Raw genomic sequence first — 24,660 nt, forward strand, 5'->3', positions numbered from 1 at the left:
GAATTCCTGGGCACAACCCTGTATTATATAGTCCGTTTAAAGTCTTTTATTTTACGTCTCCGCTACAAACATGTACAAATGCTAGCAGCACATTGAGAATAACTAACTACTATTTGATAATCCTACAGCAGATCTACAAATGTAGATATATGTCAGGGTCAAATTACAAGGGTATTACACAGCTGATACTTGTTTGATTTTCTTTGCTTTGCTCTATTGTAGATACTGAAGTATGATATATGAACTTCACATGTATCATGCCAGAATAATTGGTAGTACTGTTTAGTAGGGTACCCTCCTTAGGTGACAACCGCCACTGAAGTAGCTGTGTCTAAAAAGCATCATAAAAATATCATATGCGATGAAAACCATTTTATGGAATAGTGTTACCCCTTTCAACATCAAGTACAGCATTCGAAAACAAGAAAACTCTTACAGGTGTCAGGATATAGGATTTTAAAAACCTGTAATTTAGTCTGCCTGCCTCACTGCTTGCCTGACCACAGTTGGCTAGAAGCCAAATGAAGCAGTACACGGCCACCATTTTACTCAACAACAAACTCAAGGTGGGATGTACCTTTTGTGGTTACTACGAATGTTTGCCTTCTGTGCTTTGCTATTCCCTTTATCTTCAATTAAATAGTTGTCTTCTTCATGCTAGGAAACCATACCAATGCATTCCTTGAAGGAGCGTAATTAGACATCATGAAACTGTTTGAGGTGCTTAATGAAATGTAGTATCCCAGGTAGTATCGGTAGCAGCTAAGCTTGGCTAATAAAATAATAGGGCCATACCCTAGAACATACCATAACACCTCTACAGAAAGGCACATGACACACATGAGTTTTGTGGCCTGAAATGGTGACTGTGCTGTTTTGTTTGACCTCCAGCCTTGTGAATGTGGTCAGCCTGGTAGGTAGGCATATGCAAGAAGACAAACCAAAATTCAGCAATTTTAATATTCAGCCTTCTATAAGTGTTTTCTTGTTCTTATTGTTAGATGTGATGTTAGATGTACTAAGGCTATAGGATTTACTTGCTGTATGATGGTTAATGGCATCATTTTGGTAAACACCAAGCTGCATTAATTATATGGGACACCCTACTACTAAACAGTACTACACTGCATTTGTATGTATACTTCTTAAATTCACTTCTTAAATGTGGTATGGTAAAGAGATGGACATTGTAATATTTCAGTATACCAGTTGCGTTATTGCATATATGTAGAAGACAAGAAGGAGAATCGGTTCAATGATAGATCAGGTGATTGGCCAGGACACCTCAAATCGACAAATGATACCATCACCTAGCACAGGTACATATATATACACTTGTTGTTGTGTATTATTTGCATAACTACTTACTATTGTGTGTAAAATATACAAGTTAAAAAAAATTGAAATTTTAAGTTCTATACCTGCGATTGAATTAAGGATTAAATGTCTAGTATATCTGCAGGTGTAGGCGACCTCCCTTGTTTCCCTACTTTTTCTTCTATGATCCCTAATCAAAATTAAAATTCCTAATTTTTTTTTACTTGTTTGTGTACTTTCTGTAACATCATACAGTATGATAGTACTGTACAAGTACACAGAAAAATTTGGAATTTTCAACTAGAGTAGGGACCATAACACATCAATAAAAAGCACTGAAACAAGTTAGAGTAGGCATGATATTAAATCACAGTAAAACAAAAAGAGGTGTTATATCTCTACTGTGCTCAAGATACCATAACAGAAATGCACAGTAGGGATATAACACTTCTTATTGTTTTACTGTGATTTGATATCGTGCCTACTCCAACTTGTTTCAGTACTTTTATTGATGTGCTATGGTCCCTACTCTAGTTGAAAATTCCAAATTTTTTGTGTATTTGTTTGTTAACTTTTTTTTTGTAAATAATCATTATGACTGGTGAACCCACACATACCACATCTGAAATGGCACCGTGCAACCCAGCTATATCAATTATCGTATCTAAAGTGAAGTATCCATTACGCTTCGTTGTCAGCTATGTTCAACCCTTTACACAGCATTTCAGATCAAGAACTGTTCGATAAGCACCTCTGCAATCCACGCATATACTAAAAGAAAGAAATGGTGCGCACCCTAGTTATATTAATTGTCATCTGAAGAGTGAAGTATCCATTACACTTCATTGTCTGCTATGTCAACCTGTTCGTTACACAGCAGTACAAATCAAGAACTGTTCGAAAAGCACCTCTGCAATCAAAATAGCCACTACAAAAAGTCGGGCAATTTCCGTTACGAAGAGAAGCCATCACGTGCTACCACCAAATTGACACTTTTCACTGTCAGCAAAGATGAATGGGATACAAAGGAGGACACTGGTGAGTCCATGAAGAATGTGTTGTACGTACTGCGGTATGCTGAAAGGCACCAGTCGGGCCAAAGTGACGTTGAACAGTAAAAAAATCAAGCCCGTAGCCTTAGCCATTATTGAGTTACGTTTGTCTGAAGGCATCAGGCAGTCAGTCAATCAGTCAGTTGAAAATTCTGTTAAATAAATTAGTTTAAAATTCCGTAGCAACTTGTTAAAAGTGTTTCAGGTTGATCTGAAAGTTTGTTTGGGCTTAGTTTTACCTAACCAATACTGCTTCATCGTCGTCAGGGAAAATTGAGGCTGTTTTTGGGTGATAGTATTCCGTGGGCCACGCCTACTCCTTTGTGGTCCCTACTATACAATAACTATCATACTGTATCATAGTAGGGACCACAAAGGAATAGGCATTGCCCACGAAATAAAACCAGCCTCAATTTCACCTGACAGTAATGAAACAGTATTGGTGAGGTAAAACTAAGCCCAAACAAACTTACAGATTGACCCGAAACACTTTCAGCAAGTTGCTATGGAATTTTTTTTTTTTAAATTATGGAATTTTTTACTGACCGAGTGGCTGACTGACTGATACCTTCAGACACGTGTAACTCGATAATGGCTAATGCTACAGGCTTCATGACGTATGAATAATGTAACTGCTCAAGCTATTATAACTACTATCGATCACAAAATACTGATGTATAAATGAGTGCTCTGTAGTTCTTTCACCTATGTATCAGGTGAGTGTGCCTGTATATGTAATAGTGTAATAGTTGTAACATGGGCATGAGGGCTTTACCTCATATGTATGCCCGACTGCCTGAGGGCAGAAGGCATTATAGTAAGTAATAGCTGAAACATTTCATTTTAGTGTTTGCATCTGTAACATGTGGCCATTAGCACAAACAATGTTAACAAAGAATCACATGATCACCAGGTATTGAAATTTCTGATTCTTCATAAAGTTCTCGATACCAGGAATTCTGGTATTGGTATCGATATTTATTGCTTATATTGCCCACTCCTAGATTGTCACTACTATTTTGAGAAGGCTGACTCTTGAGAGGATAGGGGTGGGCAATATCTTCAAAAACAAATATCAGTAATTTTTGGCACATTGCCTTGATAACTACTAATATTGCAATATGTGACCGTCCAGCGAAAACCCGTTCTGGTTCACACAAGCATGCGTATTGACAGGAGCTTATGAGCCGCCGAAGGAGCATGAAACTCGATTCCATCACAATCCAAATTATGTCACGTGTTTTGAATAAATTGCTACAAGTGTCGATCACAATTAGTATACGGCATCGACTAATGAGATTTTGCTTTCCTTATATGGAAACTATCGCTGATGAATTTGGATTTCGATGGCACCCAGCAGGCAGCGTAAGTTTCATGCTCCTTCACCACTCGGTAGCTCATAAGCTCCTGGTATTGAGAAAAAAAAATTGGTGAAATTATGCGTGTTACAAAGAAAGTTTTATGCAAGTTTTAATCAAGCCATTACTCAGGAAAGGAAGTGTTAACTCAATTTAACCTATATACCATCTTATCCGCCTACTCATGGGGAGTTTGAAAATCTTTGTTCCATTTTTGTAGCCCCAATGATTTGCGTGTCATGTGTGCTTGTTTACGATGTGTAAACAAAATTGTCACCATTTCTTCAATAAAACCGCCTTCATATGCTTATGTGCGAGTGACTGCAGGGCTAAAACTATACCTTGGCTGATCTGCCAATCCATGGTGAGCACTTTAAGCCAAATACCAACTTTGTAGACTAACCCAAACGAAAGTTATGGCTGCTAATGTAAGCATTTGCAGTTTATTTTTAGTATAATCACTGTACAAATCAATTTCCTTGCTTTCCTACTTTCTAGTGCCGTAATTTCAAAACTACTCACCATAATCGACTGAAATTTTGATGAATCATTCCTTGGATAATGCTAAGACAATAAAAGGAAATTTGGAAGGTGTGCAATCTAGACGGATTTTCGCTGAGATGGTCACATATGTCTCTTGAATAACTCATAACTAGTCCATATCAACTGACTTGCCTGTCCAATTTGTTTTCAAATTCCAAGAATCCTGATCTATTGCATAGTAGCTGGTTGTCAATAGTATTGTATGCCTGAGCTGTACCCATGATTTTTTTTGCACAAGATGTTGCATCATACTTACCAAGGTAACAACAACTATAACACATTATGCTTGTTGCAGTGTATCTTGATATTGTTTTTCACATCAATATCAGTAAAATATTGAATTTCTTGATATTATTGAAATATTGCCCATCCCTATCAAAGGAATTAAGTATAAGTGGTGTTATTAAGTTACGTAGGTTGTGTGCATGTGGGCTATTAATATGTTATGTTGAAGAATGGTATGACAGTGGCGTAGCTACCATTGAGGCAACTGAGGCAGCTGCCTCGGTAAAAAAATGCTCAACAATTTAGGCTGAGCAGGCCTGAATTTTGGCACCCCGAATATTCTACTCAAACGTTACTATGCAGCATTACTGTACCACACATAATAGAATCTATGGCTATAGTACTAAGCAGGCCGGAGCCCATGGTGACACAGTCCTGCACCACTGTTCAGCTACTTGAATTTTCTATGCGTAAAAAGATCGAGATACTCTAATAGAGCAGTCATCGTAATATACTCCATGATACTCTAATAGAGCATTCAGTGTAAATTATAGCCACTGTTCTTATTACTGCTTGGTCTAAATCATTTACATTGTTAATTGTCTTTAAATTACTTTTCGAAAGTGTTCCAATGAATCAACTACATGCCATTGCATTGAGCCCATTGGTCATGTGTATCATGAAAATAGCCTCCACATGCCATTTCAAAGCATATATTTTCAAAAATTTCCTTGAGGGAGCATGCCCCCAGACTCCCTAGCTTGACATACTTAGCACATGCAGTTGAGTATTTCATGAAAAGGATATCTCTGACTTAAATATCATATCCAGGGCCGGCCTTAGCATTCTGGAGGCCCTAGGCAAAGCTAAACAGGGAGGCCCCCCCTAAAAGCAAAGTACTGCCCATTTACAGGGCCTTCAATATACATTTATATGGTTGTTATGCAAATAGCATGGACTGCACGGAGCTATGCCTAGCTATACGTATGTATGGCTGCTGTTTTTGCAGCTTAATGCTATTCTAGCAGTGTTTATGTAAACTATACATGTATCTTCCCAGCTCTATTACAGCCTTTCCTAGCACCGTACGTATGGCAGTCTCGTTCTAGCTTTTCTGCTGATCTTGAGACCTTTATGTTCGAAGAATCAGCACTACCTTGAGAGTCAGTCGTTTGATCACCTTCATCATGAACGATGCTTTACTGCAATCTTCCATCAATGTAGATACTACAAGAGCATTCAGTTGTACCAAATCAGTGTGCGCGACGGGAAGGATGTGCCAAAGGATAGTCCTAGTCAAGAAAGCGGCAAACGGGCAGAAATGGCAGACAACAATCTACAACAAGTCATAGCTAATTTGTTTCAAAGTAATCTATAACTCACGTGCAGTTGGTCACGGTACAAATAGACATCAAGAAGTCACGTCCCAGGACTCTCTGGATCGTCTAAACTGGTCACTGCACTGTCCTCCATTTATTATTTTTCAAATACTTATGATCATGTGATTAGAAATTTGCTGCACGAGTTGCAGTATGGTTTTGTTATTGTGATGATGTAAGTGCTTGTTATTATAAGTGACGTGGATATTCATAGTCTGGGAATACCTAGAACTGGTCTCTGGTAGCTATATGGCTGCATAGAAGAATTCGAAGTGTGGCTGTATGAATAGCATTTTAACATGTGATGTACATGCAATCTGAAGCCTGAGGCCCCTTTTTTGGAGCTCGGAGGCCCCCTCAGGCCTGAAGCCCTAGGCAGGCTGCCTACCCTGCCTAAGGTTAAGGCCGGCTCTGATCATATCAGATCAATAAAAAGTATAGTGTGCATGACTATGACCTCCATTGCAGTCCATGGATGGCCTGACCACTCAAAATATCTCTGGAGTAAGTCAGGTTTTTTTGGGTTGAGTACAGTTAAACTAGTCTAATAATTGAAGCATGGTTACTGTTGCATTAACTAAGCTGGAGCATGACATGTAAAAAAATGCTCAGAGTCTTCTGAAACAGTTTCTTCCATCCCACCAGAGAATCAACCTGCAAATGCTGTACCACCCATGCTTGAAAGTGTTTGTGTGAATTAGTTGAGTCACAAGCAGACTCTCTCAATTACATCAATGTATAAACTTTGCCTCGGTAAAAAATTTTTTTTGGCTACGCCACTGTGTGATATTTTAATAGTTATACCATGGCCACGAGGTATATATGCCTGCGCCCTCAGGCTTGGGCATATATATCAGGCAAATCCCTCGTGGCCATGGTATAAGTAATATATATACCACTCTGGTATGCTCACCTAGTAGGTGAAGGAAGACAAGCCTACATTCCCACATTACTTTTATAAAGAGGTTTGCAAACATCGATTGTGGGTTTAAATTGTGGGCACAAAAATGAAATGATTGTGGGTTTCACTGGTTGTAGTGATACCATTTTAAACCAAATAACCACATTGTGGATGAATAAAGCAACCTAAGGTGCTAAAATAAACACTTAGACATATAGGTTGTGAATGTTTGAGGCATCTTTTCATGTAGTTGAAATGTACTCTGTAGAAAAACAATCCCCACATTACAAAAATGATTATTTAGTGATGCTTAGTAACTGAACTATGCAATGCTGACTAACTCAATTCTTTTTGCTTCACAACAATGCCCCTAACTAAACCAACATGTTTAACTCAAACCCACAATACAAAACTTTAAGCAGCTCTAATTCAAACCCACAATGCAAAATTTTAAGCATCTCTAATCTCTATATAAATAATCAAAGGGAACTAATGCTTTGTAGCTGCAGGCAGTTGTGGCCAGGGCTATATCATGATATTGTCCTGACCACAGGGCGATATCTAGATATCGTCCTGTGATCAGGGAAATGTGCGATATATAACCCTGTGGTTTCCTTTGATCTGAGGTGTCAATGTGGTATATGTATATATATACTAGCATTGGTACCTTCCCTACGTGCAGGACTAAACATTTTAGTGCCACAAGCAGACACGAAGCATTAAACGCCATGTAGCTATGTAGCATGCATTTTTTTAACTTTTGAAATATGAAGTTTATTTTGTCTGTGGTTTCGACAGGAATGTAGCTCAATTATATCCCTACCAGTGCCTTTAACATGTTGTAAAGAACAAACAAAAGCACTGGTACCTGCTTTACATGCAGGACAATTAATAATACATTGGGAACTGGGCCAAGCATAAATGTTATAGTGTGTGTATAGCATGCATGTTAGTGCATGATCCTTATGCCTTCTTTTAACTACGTATGTATAGTGAAATAATGAACATGCAGTGTTACTAAACTACATGCAAGCTAAGGCAATACCTACATGACAGGAGGTGTACACATAGCACATTTTCAGTATGCTATGCACTAATGTTGTAGTGACACATGTTGCCATACAAACCAAATGCAGGTGTTTAAACATTATCATTATTGTCCTATCATTAAAGTAATGTATGATCCTTTAAGCAGATCTAGATCTAAGGTGAAAGAATGTAAACAGGATTAGTGAAATAGTTGTGCGAGGTCAAGCAATTGCACACACAGTTCCTCAGTGTAAACTATGGTATCTGCATGATGCCAGTAGTAATATCACTTTTCAGATGCACCGTAGTATACCTGCCCATGCAATCATGCAATTACGTTGTTTCTTTTCCACAGCAGTATAATGTCATATTAAGTGTGAAAGAAGCTTTTACCTAGAGACAGGACAAACACACTATGTTGGCAATTCACCTGCCCTACTACAAAAGTGCTATAAGAGTCCCTATACGATGAGTCTGTGTGCCAGTGCTGAAAAACTGTGAGCATAAGAATATATGGATACAAAAATTGTATGGAACAGACTGGTAGAACAAAAAGGTACATCCAAAATTCCCAAAAGTGAAAAAAAGCCTATAAAAGTGTGTATTGATTTGCTACAACAATACTCACTTTGCCAGATGACCTGTGGATCACACCATAATAACAACCAAGCATTAAACATCAGTGCCATTCATGCCCTGCAACATGAATGGTGATATCATTTTTAATACCACCATCTTGCAAAGTACACCAAAATTACTCCAGAACTGCAGTAGCTAAACTACTGTAGTAATACAACACTCAGGTGTGAACAATGTGGATGGTTCTAGTAGTACCTGTCGTATTATGTAGGCTACACATGGAGCATCATTTAATAATGTCTCGACAACAAAAAAGACATTACTTTATTGGTACCTGCCCTACAATGCAGAAGTTGCCATATTGTAACAATACTACACTCCCTAATGTTCCCTTTACTACACTACAACCTATACCTATTGTCATCACCTCTATAACCTCCCTACATTTACAGCACTACTATACTGTATGATATTTTGAACAAGCTAGCTACTACTGACTGTTATTACCTATTGTAATCACCTGTACAGCTACTACTAACTATTATCAACCAATGCAGTGGAGGACACCTGCATAATCTGGACACTTGGTAATGGTCCTAAAGTATCCCTTAACATGTAAACTGACCTGGAAAATCAGGAAACCTTGATAATCAGGACACATTTGGTCAGTCCCAAGGTGTCCTTACTACATAGGTTTCACTGTAGAGTGAGAGAAAAGTAGCATGAAAAGAACATAACAGAAAATCTGTTACCAAAAAGGCTGCCAAAACGAAAAAAAGTGTTGTAGCAAAAAAGATTGAAGAAAAAAAAAGTTGTAACCAAAAGGGTTGGGAAAGGAAAAAAAAATGATACAACTGGGAACTGAACTCACAACCTCCCAGTTTCAAGCTTCATGCTCTACCGTTTGCACAAATTTTGCTTGTGGTAATGGTGTTGTTAAATGTTGTTTATAAGGGCATGCTTAAGTTGAATGGCAATAGGTGTTTACTTGTGGTTTGCATGCGGTTTACAGAAAGAATTCAGGCAAATTTTTGCTCTACACTCTTGCACTAAATGCGCTGTAAACGACGAACGACGGCAGCTAGAGCCTTCATTTAAACGCTAGGTTATTCCTGGATGATGAGCGCTTTGTTTGGTGCCAAAACTGCTTCGACACGTGCGGCAACTGGCGAGAAGAATGTGTGAACTCAAATGGAATGCAGACAGACAGACAGGCAGACAGACAGGCAGACAGACAGACGGCTTTTCAGCTTTGTATATATAGATATATGCACCATGATCACGTGAAACTTTAAACACGCCACCAGATGTATATTTTGTAGTTATAACATGATTATGAGGGATATGACAAAAATATATACAAACTGTTATATTCTACACTCCAGTAGATGAAACGATTATAGATAACAATTTATAATGTAATACCATACCTGTTTCACTGCCCATACAAAAGTCTCAATAGTAGCAGTGAAATTTATCCCGTATTTCACTGACAGCAGTGAAAAAGTTGTAATTGCAATTCCATTGGCTGGGGTTTATGTTAACAATGTAGTGCCAATTAGTGTTGGCATGTGTTTAGTACATAGTGACAAATTGTGTACATAGCAACACTAATGCACAACATGCCTATATGCAGCGAGTATGGTATTAACTGGGAATAACATGGGTAGCAGTGAAATTTGGGATAAATACCACTCTTGTTGTATTGGAAATGGTAAATTTCAATACAACACTCGTGGTATTTATCCCAAATTTCACTGCTGCCTATGCTATTACTAGTACAAACAACACCTGTTGAAGATTGAAATCAGTAGAAATTCTTGACGTTTTGGACTCTTTAGCAGTGCCACACCCATCTCACAATTTATGAAGGAGACAAGGTTAGTGAAGGAGACGAGTTCATCAAAAATCCACAATGCTTAGGTAGGTTAATGATTCTAGGTGCTTGTTTATTAAAGACTTGAAATCCTTGATGAATCAGACATTCTAGACTCTTTAGCGGTGCCACGCCCATCTACTCATGAATAGTGAAGGAGACAAGAGTTCATCGTAAATCCTCCTTGCTCAGGTGAATGATTCTTGGTTGATTTAGGTGTTTGTTAGATTTGAAATCCCTGATAGATCAGATGTTTTAGACTCTTTAGCGGTGCCATGCCCTTCTACTCACGATTAGTGAAGGAGACAAGAGTTAGTAAAGGAGACAAGAGTCCATTGGAAATCCTTCTCCTTGCTCAGGTGAATACTTTTTGGTTGATTTAGACACTTGTTATTAGAGACTTGTTTACCGCTTAGATAAGGATTTCGCAGAATGTGCGAAGTTACACCATATGTGGTAAGCATAACCACAAAGAATGGTATATCACTTACATACCACCGTTTTCCGTGGTATATCAGTTATATACCACAGCGCAGCGCTTTTGTTCTCAGCCACAGGTGTGGTATATCTAGGCATGTAACCCCCAAACCACAGGTGAGTATTATATACACTGTATACATATGCCTACCTGCGAGTAGGTAAGTGTATACATACTCACCTGTGGTTTGAGAGCTATATGCCTAAACATACTACACCTATGGTGATCAAAAGCACCATGCTGTGATATATAACTGAAATACCATGGTTTGTGGTTACACTTACCATATATAATGTAACTTCACACATTCCATGAAATCCTTATCTAAATGGTAAACAAGTCTCTAATAACAACCTAAATCAACCAACAATTATTCACCTGAGTTTTGTGAAAAAAAAATTTGATGAACTCTTATCTCCTTCATGGATAACTTAGTAGTCATGAGTAGATAGGCATGGCACTGCTAAAGACTCTGAAACGTCTAATCCATCAAGGATTTCTACTGATTTCGATCTCCAACAGGTACTATTTCACTATATATTGCTATCTGTAATTGTTTCATCTACTGGAGTGTAGAATGTACCAGTTATAACACAATTACTAAGGATATGACTAAATATATACACTGTCCCTCATAAGCATGTTATAATATACCACTTTAGCGTAGATGTTTAAAGGTGCCGCTCAGGGTTTAACTCACATTTTGCCTGGGCAATATCTTGATATATACCACTTTGACACCTCAGATCAAAGGAAACCACAGGGTTATATATCACACATTTCCCTGACCACAGGACGATATCTAGATATCGCCCTGTGGTTAGGGCAATATCATGATATAGCCCTGACCACAACTGCCTGCAGCTACAAAGCATTAGTTCCCTTTATAGAGATATTTAAAATTTTGCATTGTGGGTTTGAATTAGAACTGCTTAAAGTTTTGTATTGTGGGTTTGAGTTAAACATGTTGGTTTAGTTAGGGGCATTGTTGTGAAGCAAAAAGAATTGAGTGAGTCAGCATTGCATAGTTCAGTTACTAAGCATCACTAAATAATCATTTTTGTAATGTGGGGATTGTTTTTCTACAGAGTACATTTCAACTGCATGAAAAGATGCCTCAAACGTTCACAACCTATATGTCTAAGTGTTTATTTTAGCACCTTAGGTTGCTTTATTCATCCACAATGTGGTTATTTGGTTTAAAATGGTATCACTACAACCAGTGAAACCCACAATCATTTCATTTTTGTGCCCACAATTTAAACCCACAATCGATGTTTGCAAACCTCTTTATAAAAGTAATGTGGGAATGTAGGTTTGTCTTCTAGTGATGGGCGATACTAGGATTTTCAGAACGATACGATATTGACTAAAATTGACCAATATTGATACTTTTCGATATGATATTGTATCATTAATTTACTCATGTAAATTGCTAGGTTTTCATACATAATTTGATAGTAGGTAACTATGGCTATGCACAATGGGTCTTTCCTGCCCACATGCACAAGAGTATTAATAGTGATTTGAAAATTGCTGAAGGTAATGGAAAGCTACAATTGACCAGTAAAAAAGCCAAAATACACATTTTAAAATCACGTGATGTATCGTATCGTAATATCGAATTCTGAAAAATATATCGATACTTTTCGATATCAGCAAAAAATCAAACAATACGATATAATATCGATATATCGTCCAACACTATTGTCTTCCTTCACCTATTAGGTGAGCATACCAGAGTGGTATATATTACTTATACCATGGCTACTTGGGATTTGCCGTATATATATTCCCGCACCCTCAGGCCTGCGGCCCTCGGGCTTGGGAATATATATCAGGAAAATCCTCGTAGCCATGGTATAACTATTAAATATATTATTACGCACATGCAATATCATGGAAATGCAGTTTGCTCATGCCTTTGATGCCCAACCAGCTCAAAGATACGATACGCTTTGACTCGTTATATTGAGTGACACGGAACATTTAGTTATGAGTTTGGGTTTACAGGCTCGGCTATAGGTTAGTGTAGTTGCTATGGTTTGATTAATTGACAGTTACTAAATGATGAATGATCAGTAAAATAATTGTCGCGTGGATATGTAATTCTACCTACCACATGTCAGCCATTAAGCAGACCATGCACAAAAAGGACAAATAGGTGTGTAACTTATAGTCTCAACTACTTAACTTAATACAGTGGAACCTGTGTTACGGTCACCTGGATTAAGCGGTCACCTTTGCATAACGGCCATGGACATGAGGTCCCAAATATTTTCCCATACAAATGTATGCATTGTTGTCTGAATTAAGCGGTCACCTGTCTAACGCTATAACGGCCAACCAAGAATTCGCCTATGAATCACTGTATACATAACTTTCTCCTTCATATAGCGGTCGCTACCTTTTATGGTGGCTTGTTAAGCCAACTGTCTGGCACCACGGCACCATTTCAATTAATGCACAATTATCACACTTCCTGCCTTTCAATGAATACTATATAATCTATCAGGCTTCATTGCTTAAACGTATTCAATAGCTATAACCAACATTCATAACAAGCTCACCTTGTCCTTTCTGTACTAAAATATTACTGCATTGCAGTTGGCGCGAGCCTCTTAATAATAATCACTCGTTTATAACTGCCATAGCAACTAAACTGCTGCTGACCACCTTATACAGGTTTTCTCTATAACAGCCACCTGTATATAAAGGCCAGATATATCTGGTCCCAAGGTGACCATTATAGACAGGTTCCACTGTATAACAAATATATTAACTTACTTACTGTCCCAATAGCAAAATTAGTACTTAATGTAGTAAAAAAATTGTAAAGCTAAAATATTGTATCCCACAATTGCAATTTTCTGGCGCTGTGTGTAAAGCATATAATGACGATTGAATAACATTCTAACAGCTATTAGTCCACACTTGATCATCACATACTGATGTATAAAAGGAACGGGGTGAGTGCTCTGTAGTTCTTTCACCTATTAGGTGAGTGTGCCTGTAGAGTGATATATATCATTTACACCACAACTGTGTTGGGTTTTGGTGATATATGCACACCCTTAGCCCTCAAGCCTTCAGGCCCTCAAGCCTTCAGGCCCTCGTGCATTAGTTGTATATATCAGCAAATTGCTTGCAGCTGTGGTACAACTATATATTAAATATACACCTAGTGGCATGTTTGAAGTTTCATGATGATGTATCACATCACCTCACTTCAAAGGGAAGAAAAGGTGCATAAATGCCATATATAACATGCTATCAGTGCTCAGTAATGTATTAACAAATAAAGTAGTAAAACAAGGAAATAGCTAAAAAGTAGTGAAACTAGAGATTGTATCTGGCATGCAGATATACTAATGGACATTTACTGTAATTATTCCTACACTTCAGTCTATAACCATATGTGACTGAATTTTGGAAAGCCATCGATATACACACAACAGTACTTTTGTAATAAAACACATTTAAAAATTATGGGTGAAAGACGCAAGCTCCAGAAAAAAAAATTGTGCAAGTTTTTATTGCTTCACTGGTGGGCGAGTTAAGCTTCCAAATGATAAATCCTGAGCATCATCATATTTGCCTGTTCATAGGGAGTACAAAAATCTTTGTTTTATCTCCATACACTAAAGGATTTCAAAGTTACAGACGTTTGTTTATGTTGCGGTGAAGAAAGAATTTATCAACGATCATTTTTCAGTGAATTTGCCTTCCTTCTCAAACACAGAAGCATGCCTGGGGCAAAAACTATACCTTGGTGGATGTACAAATTCATGGCGAACACAAGGAGCCAAAATTCAATTCCGTGTGCTGTTGTATCAATAAGTTATGATGGTTTATGTAAGTGCCTGTAGATTCTTTTCTCTATAGCTTATGTACATATCAATATATGTGACCAGATTTTACAGAACCGATCCAAATCGCACATCAGGCAAAATCAAACTAACACCACCAGTGGATAGCTACACTATCGTACTACAAGTTTTGACCCTCAGCACTACTCAAACTACACGAGGCTGGTTTTTACACACGTCTTTTCTGGGTGGTGTGGAGTGCTCAAATGGCGGTTTCAGGCCTTGTGAAGGACCTGGCTTGGCAAGAGTCAGTGGTTTACTGGTGGACAGCCTTATAATGTTGGCCAGACGTGTTCTCTGTTGATTTTGCTACATATCAGCCACTAAGGAGCCAGCACAGCCCTGTAATCTCGTGTCTGGACTCCAATCGTGGTCTGCCTCCATTTTGAGGTCTAACTTTTGCCCTCCCCGCCACCCCCCAGCCTCCACCCCTTTGTGAGCACTCGTGATACTACTTCGCTCGTCCAACTGCTCAGATTTTCTATCTTATTTGGCGGGAAACTGTACAAGCAGCTACAAGTACTGGAAGCGGCTTGAAAGGTAACAGATTGATGCATCTTTTGTGTAAATTTCATACGCGTGCTTGCTATCCTTGGAGAGTTATGCTGGCTTCAACTCTTTAAAACCGTTTATCTCGGAACTTCTAATGTGCGATTTGGATCGTTTTTCCAAAATCCAGTCACATATTTGTTTGTCTGGCTGTCTAGTGCTGTATTTCAACTTATGAAGCCGAAACTTAGCTAGTCCATTCTTCTGTCTCTGTAGAAAACAAAGAACAAATCAAATGCATTTTGAAAATTGTGCGGATATTGACGGTTTTCTAAAATTAGGTCACATATATAGACTGAAGTATTAATTGTGTATTAGTATATCTGCTGGTACAACCTCTCTTGTGTTTATGTTTTTAGCTGTTCCCTTGTTTCACCAATACATTTTTTCTTTGATCCCTAGCTAATCCAACTTAAACTTCCTATTTGTAATTTTTCCTTCTACTAGTTTGTTTATTTTTATAACATAATTACGACCATTAACCCATGCATACCACATTAAAAGAAACAATGGCGCCATGCAGGTATGCCATAATATTAATGTTGTGTCTGAACGCATGTCCCAACAATAAATTGTGACCAGATCTGCAAAAACCCGGCATAGTGATGCATTTTTCAAATTCTTTATTATTGAATATTTATAGTCTACTTAGTCAAATGTATGCTCTGGCCAAGTTTTAACCTTGCATGTCAACAACTTTTGCAGTTGCAGCCCTACAAAGTAGCACAACAGAAAGATCGATTTGTACAGCAAGTATTGGGAAAATATATTACATGCGCTTTCAAAAAAGGCTGTAACTTACAAACAAAATGCAGTACAAAGTTGCAACTTGCACCATTGTGTTTGCCGTGAATAGGGGAGTCCATTTCTGGATAAGTTTTTCTTTCTATTACCTTTCTTCACTACATACAGAGACAAAATCAGTGAAGAAAGATCAATCGTGTATGATTGCTTCAAGGTGATGTAAACAAACACCCATAACTCATGTATCCTTTAGTCTGCTGCAATGAAACAAACAACTTTGAACTCTTCTTGAGTGGGCAAATAAGATGATATCCAAGTTTTTATCATTGGACCCTTCCTTCACAAAGAACAAAGCATTTAAATATTTTACAATTTTTTTCAATACACGAATATTTACCCATTGACAGTTAGTGTACAAACAAAGCATCACACTACAATGAGTGACTCTGCAGTTGAGAATACTAGTGGTAAGCAAGATAAAAATCCATGTTGTGAATCGACACCTTGCATTGTCAGTGAAAAGAAATGGAACACAAAAGGAGGACAAAATTAAGTCCATGATGCGTGTATATTGTACGTACCATGGTTGATGAACAGGCATAAAATTCAGCTAAATACAAAATTTAAATTTCATAGAAACTTATTGGGAGAGTTTGGGGTCAATTTGAAGACATTTTGGGCTTGCATGGTTTTTAACCAATACTGGCAAGCTGCATGTCATGAAGGGAAAGTGAGACTGGTTTTTGGGTGAAATTTTTGAGCAAGAAAGCCCATGATCCCTAATATACAGTACAGTACTACCCGTACTGTATGATATTGACCAGTTTTAGCCATTTCCATATGTATATTGCATCTGTGGTTATGTTACTTTTCCCTATCTTTAATAGAAAAACAAAAAATGATACAAGAAGAGCTGGCGTATCGTGTAGCAATAACGAAGGGAATGGTCAATACTTCTAGTTTTTCAATATATTTTCTTGGGCAAGAAAATTCTGGTAAAACTTGTCTTGTTGCAACCCTCCTAGGCGATGATTTTAAAGAAAACCTTGCCACTCATGGTGCAGATGTAGAAGTATGCACAATACGTGCTTCTAACTGGTGTCGTGTAAAACAAACCGAAATACCATCAAAGCTGCGAAAAACATATCATTTTAAGCTACGTGCTACAGCTGTAAACACAATAATCACCAAGCAAGTAGATCCTGTTGATGAGACTAAAACCCCACAGGAGCTTCTAGAAAATTTACCTAAACTTTCCGAATCAGTTGAGGCTGAAGTTAAAAAAGCAAAGGTAGCTGTCTCAGAAAGTGATGATGGAATTGATACCATTATCTGGGATTTTGCTGGTCAATCCATTTATGATGGATTACATTGCATGTTCCTGAAAGAGTGCAGTGTAATTGCCATAGTATTTGATGCTTCTCAAGATTTACATGCCCCCAGCAAGTGCAGAGATAGCTGCAAGGATCCATACACTGAGCAATCCATCAATCCAGAAACTACTGGCTGTGAATCTGTTTGCTATTGGCTGAAAACTTTACATTCAATTTGTTGTTGTAGAGATGGAAAATCACTTCAAGCAAAGTCAAAATTTATACCTACCGCATTTTTCATAGCTACCCATATTGATGAGATTGGGAATGAGGAAGCAATTAAAAAGAAAAGGCAACAAATAATCGATCAATTAGTCGAGATATTCCGTGAACATGATATTGCTCAACACTTGGCCGGCATTGGGTGTGGTCTTAGGGAAGCTTTAGAGAAGTTTTGTTTTTTCATAAGTAACAAAGTACGAAACAAGAATGAACTAGACCGTCTTAAGCATGAACTGATTCAAGCAGCGCAGTATATTCTTGATAAGAAGCATCCACTCATTTACCTTGACATGGAAAGAAAGTTTTTCAAGCAAGAAAAGCCTGTTATTACAACAGAAGAGTTTCATGCTATTGCTATTGATAGTGGGTTCTCTGCTGCAATACAAAGTGAAGAATTTAAAGGTGCTCTGACGTATTTCCACAATAAAGGAGCAATTTTGCATTTTCCTGACACTGAATTGTTGCAAAATTTGGTAGTGCTCTCCCCAGAGTGGCTCACAAAGTTAATATCTTATGTGATTGTAGCTCATCCTTATAAAATATCAGGTAGTCGTCATGATAAACAATATGATCGTTTACAGAAACAAGGTATCTTACTTGAGGATTTCATTGTGCACATGACACAAACATTCAATGAACATCAGCAACATTTTGGAGTCTCACTAACTTCTGAACAAGTGATTAATCTCATAAAGCATTTTAAACTTGTAGCTCAAATTGACACAAATACTCGTTTCTTGGAAGAAAAGGTTCCTTTACCTGTGAATGATGGTAAAGTATTTATTGTTCCATCAATTTTGCCTTTAAAGTTATCTAGTAATGAAGTCACACTTCCATCTCATGGAGACAAGTATGCCTGTATAGTCCACTTCATATTTCCTGAACATTTTCTCCCTTTGATGGTATTCTATCAGCTACTCACTTTTTGCATTGAGAGAAATATTGAAAGAAGGGAGGATTTGTGCTTGTAAGTTTATATCAATGTGTAACAGCATTTTGTTAAGTAGGTAGAGTAAGAATGTGCATTCTGATTTTATATTTTATATTGTACTAGTATTTGTGGCAATTATTTACTGCTTCTTAAAATAGAAAGTGCATAAATTATATTGAAATAGTGACTATTAAACATATTTTTATTTGAGTCTGGTATTTTCCTCACTAAAATATTCTTGAGTTTACTTCCACTTTAGCAGTAATTATGTACTTGTAGTGTAACAGGCACACACAGTCTATATCACTTAACATACTTCCATACAATTTGTCGTATAGAGTTTTGCCATTAGTTTTATCAATTTCCAAATTTTACCAGTCAGCTAGTATAAATATATTACTCAAAAATTATGCACTTTTCCACTCATTAGTACTACACAATAGAAATGGTATTGACTACATACATAGCAAAATTTAATCTCCTTCACACACACACACACACACACACACACACACACACACACACACACACACACACACACACACACACACACACACACACACACACACACACACACACACACACACACACACACACACACACACACACACACACACACACACACACACACACACACACACACCATGAAAATATGTTTGCTCAATAAGCTGTGCAATCTGTTTCATTAACATTATGCATTGTAATTTAGCTTGAGGAGACATCTGATCAAGTTTATGCTAGGTGATGATCAATTCTGCTATATTGGGTTGTGTCGCAGACATGAGAACATTGTAGTATCTATTACACCAGATGAATCTATTACACCAGAAGTATCTATTACACCAGAAGATGTAGTCAGTACAGTAGGCTTTCAAGAGAGGTTGAAGTTAATTGAATTTATTCACACCAAATTATTAGAGTTGGTTAGAACATTCATGAAAGCTTCTCATCCTCCTACACCATACATGCCCTGTACAAGGTGTTCTGAACCACACATTGACTGGGATGATGCAGTGCATACCAGCAAACCACTTCGTTGTCATGATGGGAAAAGAATTGATATGGATTATTACAATGGACTGAGAAAATGTCAAGGTAAAGTTTTCTTTTATGTATGTTGATTTTGTGCATACTACTAATATGTAACACTTTGCATGGGCAGATCAAAGGAAGCCGCCATTGTACATATCTCATAATACCCACTGGTCAGGGCATTATCTGTATAATGCCCTCTAACTTATGAGGTAACGGTACCACCTGTTTATATTATAAAAGCCTAAACTGAAATTGATATGGGAATAAATTAATGCTCACAACTATTATCATATGAATTGGAGAGAAGCACTCAGATGGAGGCATTTCATTATCCTTGCCATTCTACAAATTGGGAGATGTTAAAGATGATAACTAGTCTTATAGTGCATACACAAAGGTTTCAGCACATTTTTGAATACAGACCACACCCACAATACAGATAACACAAGTTAACAACTCTACAATTAAGTTTATCCCTTTAGGCCTATAGTGTATGTTGTAATTAGTCTTAACCCATCCCCAGCCAATTTCTCAGGGACGACTGGCTGAATTGTTGAATCGCATCATATCCAATACACAGAACTACTTAGTAACGATATATCTAAATACTCAGTATATACTAAGGAAGTCAACTAAGTTGTTTTTGTTGCATAACAGTAACCACAATGAATTTATAAAACAACAAAGCCTAAAAACCAGCACAAAATCCCAACTAACTATTCACCAAAGTGTATTACACTCCAAAGAGCTATTCTGTAGAGTTTACTTACAGTGGTTTACTTACAGTGTGCTGGTTTCTTCATGATTTGTCCCATTTTTGCTGTTGTGCATGCATATCTGCACTCGTGTCCACCATGCCACTTCCGGGATAAAACAGCCGACTATCGACCTTACCAATGTGTAACACTTTCTTTGTTATCAAATAAAAGTTTCAACTTGAACTTGTCTAGTATAAAAACGATACACTTTGCACCATTACATAGCAAATGTGCACTAGTCTGGGAAGGATCCGGTTATCTCAGAAACAGAACCTCTATGGACATGTCTGAGTGCATCTTGTTATGAAACGTGTTTTACAAGTTATAACCAGGCTAAAGTTTATTCTATGAGCGAGTTATTATACTATGTATTCTGCCGCCATTAATGGGTTAAACAACACAATAGCATTAAAACACTTGTAAATCCTCTACGATTTGCCCAACTTGATTTTTTTGTGACATCTTTAGGGCTCGTCCATTCATTGTAACAAATATAGCTGCAATGTTATCTACTGCTTAGCCATAATAGAATCCTTCAGGTATGTATGTAAAACGAATCCTGTGGTTATACTCCATTTGGCATGTGTGGTTAATCACCGGGTGAGCTATTAGCCTGCAATGGAATTGTTACATGCCTGATGTGTCCATCCTCAGTATTCAAACTTGTGGCCCTTGTGCTGAGGGTGGACATATCAGGCAGACCACTCATGCCCATGTTACAATTATAAATACAATGAAACTTATAAGTAAAAATATAGCTGCAAAGTATTGGCATAGTTAGTAAATTTCACTTAGAATTTTAGTCTATAAATTTATTGATTATGACTTCAAACACTTTCTCACTTTGGCAAATGTTTCCCATGTAAAATTTTCTACTATACAGTAATTTCTTTGATTGCTGTATACAACGGTTGTGATTCCAAAGCCACCAATGCAAAACCACTAATTTGCTTTGCAGTTTGAAATATATTGAGATGAATAGTCACATGTATTAACTTTTCTAATAAAGCAGTCACATAGAACTAGACGTAGCTATGGAAGACCTGAATTGTTAATGTAAATGGTCTTAGGGATCATTAAGAACTGGGTTTTCCTACCAAAAATGTCACAGCCTTAATTTCCCTTCATGACAGTTTGGCAGCATTGATTAGGCACAGCCAAGCTTCAGATCAACCACAAACCCTTCCAAAAAGTTTCTATGGAATTTTAAAATTTTCTTTTAAACAGAATTTACGCTGACTGATTAATGCTTCCAGCCAAGCGTAACTCAACAATGGATAAAGCTAATTACCATGCCCATTGCATAAGTCAAATTTGAAAGTTATTAATTAAAATTTGAAGTAAGGTGTGCACTTCATTGAATGCCATTTTTTGTTTTCTACAGGAAAATCAGAGGAGGGTGGACACGATATAAGCACTACTGAAAATTATTACCGTTAATTGAATATTTATAATACCAAGACTAAAATGAAGTGATAAAACCTGTTTAGCAACAGCCACACTAATTTATCTTGTGTTTCTTGTGACAAACGGAAGAAAATGAGTACAAAGGTGTCCTATTTCCTGCTTGTTTATCCATGAGGACACGCTAGCGGCATCCGCTTTCCTTTCTTTAATTCCACGGGAGCGAGCATATAGGAGGCTTATTGTATATCATAATACCTTCTTCAATGATTGTTGGGCTTGAATAGAAGCTTATAAGGTGTCTATAGAGTGCAACGCATCAATTCCACTGACAAACTTACTGTACACGTGATCTTCTATAAATTCAAAGGTGATTTACGTGTCGGGAATAGCGGGGAAGAGTGGGGCAGACCGGCTAAATATACTAAATGTGAAGCACACTTTCGAATGGTGCTCATTTAAACTTCGCTGTAGGCTTGGTTATACTTTTAACACAAATGTATGCGCTCACGTGTGCATGTCCACCCTCCTCTGCAGGAAAAGTACAGCTGGATCATTAAAAGCCTTTTAAGGATGTTCCAGCATGATTGCCTGTTAAGGATGTTCCTGCATGCTCTGATCATTGTATGCAATCACTTTATGGTGCAGCTACATGTATCTACTCGCTCTTACAATGGATTTAGTGCTTCAAATATATTTTCATAGCATCTAAATAATTATGCGCTCCTTAAGAAAGATATCAATACGGAAAGTTAATGCCACAGTATGGTTTCCTTGTGGGAAGAGGATGACGACCATATGAAAACTGCAGAAAGCGGACACTATACTATAGTTGGAACCATGCAGAAAAGGCGCACGCTACCAATGAGTTTGTTATTGTGATGTAAAATGGTGACCTTGTGCTGGGTTTTAGTCATGCAATTGTGGTCAGGCTGGCAGGCAGACCAAAAATAAATAAATTTAACATCCAAATGTTTTCTTGATTTTCTACTAATCATACGTAAGTTACTTGGTTAGAACTTCTTATTCTCATATTAATGCATCATGAGTAAAACTGTATAGACGTGTGCATGAGGTTAACACCTTTAGACATAGCCTGATAGCTGAAGTCACCCATTAGAAATTTTAAGGGTATTATACACTTGTAGTATTTTAGCATGTTTGTGAAATGATTTGAATTTTTTGTCTTCTGTAGTAAATAGGTTTGCACCATCAACTGTACTTGAACAACATGATGTAGCAGCAGCTTCTTTCATACCACCCACCAGTATTAGTGGTACAACTGGATCTAAAGGTATGTAAAGAGATCATGAAATTATATCCACATAGCAACAGTGCAGTCACAGTACTAAACTAATGCAATAAAAAATTATAAATGTAATGCAATAAAAAATTATTAATGTAATGCAATAAAAAATTAATAATATAAATAATAAAGTAGGGTTTTAGCGATAAAAAGCAGTGAAACAAGAGATGATGGTAGCTATACGGGAAAATCCATAGCTACTTGGCATTGTAGCAATATGGGAAAATCCCTACCTAGCAAATACCAAAGTAGAGATTTCCCCACATTGCTACCCCTACTTCACTTTTAATTAATAATTTTATTGCGCTAATTTGTTAACTTTTTGTTGGAGCATTGTTATGAAATACACGTGTAGTTGTGACTACCGTATTAGAGCATCTTGACATCACCACTCAGCTACACAGTAGATCAAGCTAATGGCCATGGCACAACGCCTTGTTTTCGTACAAAGCTAGATCATTGTCATGGCACATTCTGACCATTGAAGGGGTGTGGAATTTGTTTTAAAAGTACAGCTTTGCTACTACAGTCCGTTAAGTGCCTCAAATAATTTTGTGGCATTGAAATACACTCCTTGCAGGTGTGCACTGCTTTGTTTGGCCTCTAGAGTTGCAGGTAGACAGGCAGGTAGACTGGTGTCAGCCAATCAGATGAAATTTCGAGTTATTGTGATTTAAAAAAAATTCTATATTCAGATTCCTGTAAGGGTTTTCTTGTTTCTAATGCTATAATTGATGCTGAGTGGAGTAAGACTATTCCAAAAAGGTGATTTTTGCAGTGTATGATATTTTCATGATTGTTTTTAGACACTAGTTTTTAGCAGTACACGTCACTTTAGGGGGAACCCTACTAAACTATACAACAATGCTGTTTGACAAGCTTAAAGTAGCTAATTAATTCTGTACTCATACACCGTTGTATATACAGTGTACACAGAAAATCCTCATAATATAATCACGATACGCTTATAGTAGGAGTGGTCTAAACCTTTATTTTAGACTCTATTTAGGCTGTTTTGGGTGATACAAGTTAATCATTAAAGTGGTATTTTACACTGTACTGTTTACGTGCTTGAATATGTGACATGTCCTTTCACATTTATATTACTGCAAATTATGTATTACTCAAACAAGTGTGAAATCTTGCTATGACTGTAGGTGGTCCTACCCAGTCCACTCAAGATAACACTACTAGTTTTGAGCAAGTAGCTTCACCACTTACACGTGATGGACGTAAGACTACAATATTCAATTTCACACAGTCCTTGTATTATTATATACATATAGGACCTAAGATGTGGCCACTAAAGAAGATTGTCATTCCAAAGATTGCTGCTGACTGGAAAGATGTGGCGGACTGTCTTGATTTTGATATTAACACAATTAGGATTATAGAGAGTAAATATACCAATGACTGTGTGAAGAGTTGTGAAGAACTGCTGCGAGATTGGCTCAGTACAAACCATGGTAAGAAGCCAAAGACCTGGGCTACACTACTAGAAACTCTACATGAGATTGACCAGTTAGCTACTGCTGCTAGTGACATAGAAAATGAGCTACAGCAATTAATGAAAAAATAGATGTTCATACAGTAATTCTTTTTGCATTATGTTTTGTGATTTTGTATGTATTGTTCGAGTTTTGTGACAACTATCAACTTGAATTGAGATTGAGGTCATTCCATAGCTGTGTAATACATGCTTAACTTTGCTAGCATGTTTTATAGAGGACAC

At 37.4% G+C, this 24,660-nt stretch overlaps 2 protein-coding genes across 3 annotated transcripts in view; one reads left to right on the forward strand and one right to left on the reverse strand.

Annotated features, from left to right (window-relative positions):
• LOC136236553 (UBX domain-containing protein 4-like) overlaps positions 1-24,660 on the reverse strand; it is a 198,568-nt gene that overhangs the window by 89,020 nt on the left and 84,888 nt on the right. The window lies entirely within an intron of this gene.
• LOC136236541 (uncharacterized) lies at positions 1,236-24,594 on the forward strand. Its single transcript, XM_066026731.1, has 6 exons — positions 1,236-1,319; positions 16,787-18,461; positions 19,135-19,520; positions 22,818-22,916; positions 24,086-24,160; positions 24,215-24,594. The coding sequence occupies exons 1-6, from the start codon at positions 1,256-1,258 to the stop codon at positions 24,505-24,507; spliced, it is 2,592 nt and encodes an 863-aa protein (XP_065882803.1). The 5' UTR covers positions 1,236-1,255; the 3' UTR covers positions 24,508-24,594.

This window comes from Dysidea avara, chromosome 10, assembly GCF_963678975.1.
Source record: "Dysidea avara chromosome 10, odDysAvar1.4, whole genome shotgun sequence".
In the NCBI taxonomy this organism is placed as follows: Eukaryota; Metazoa; Porifera; class Demospongiae; order Dictyoceratida; family Dysideidae; genus Dysidea; species Dysidea avara.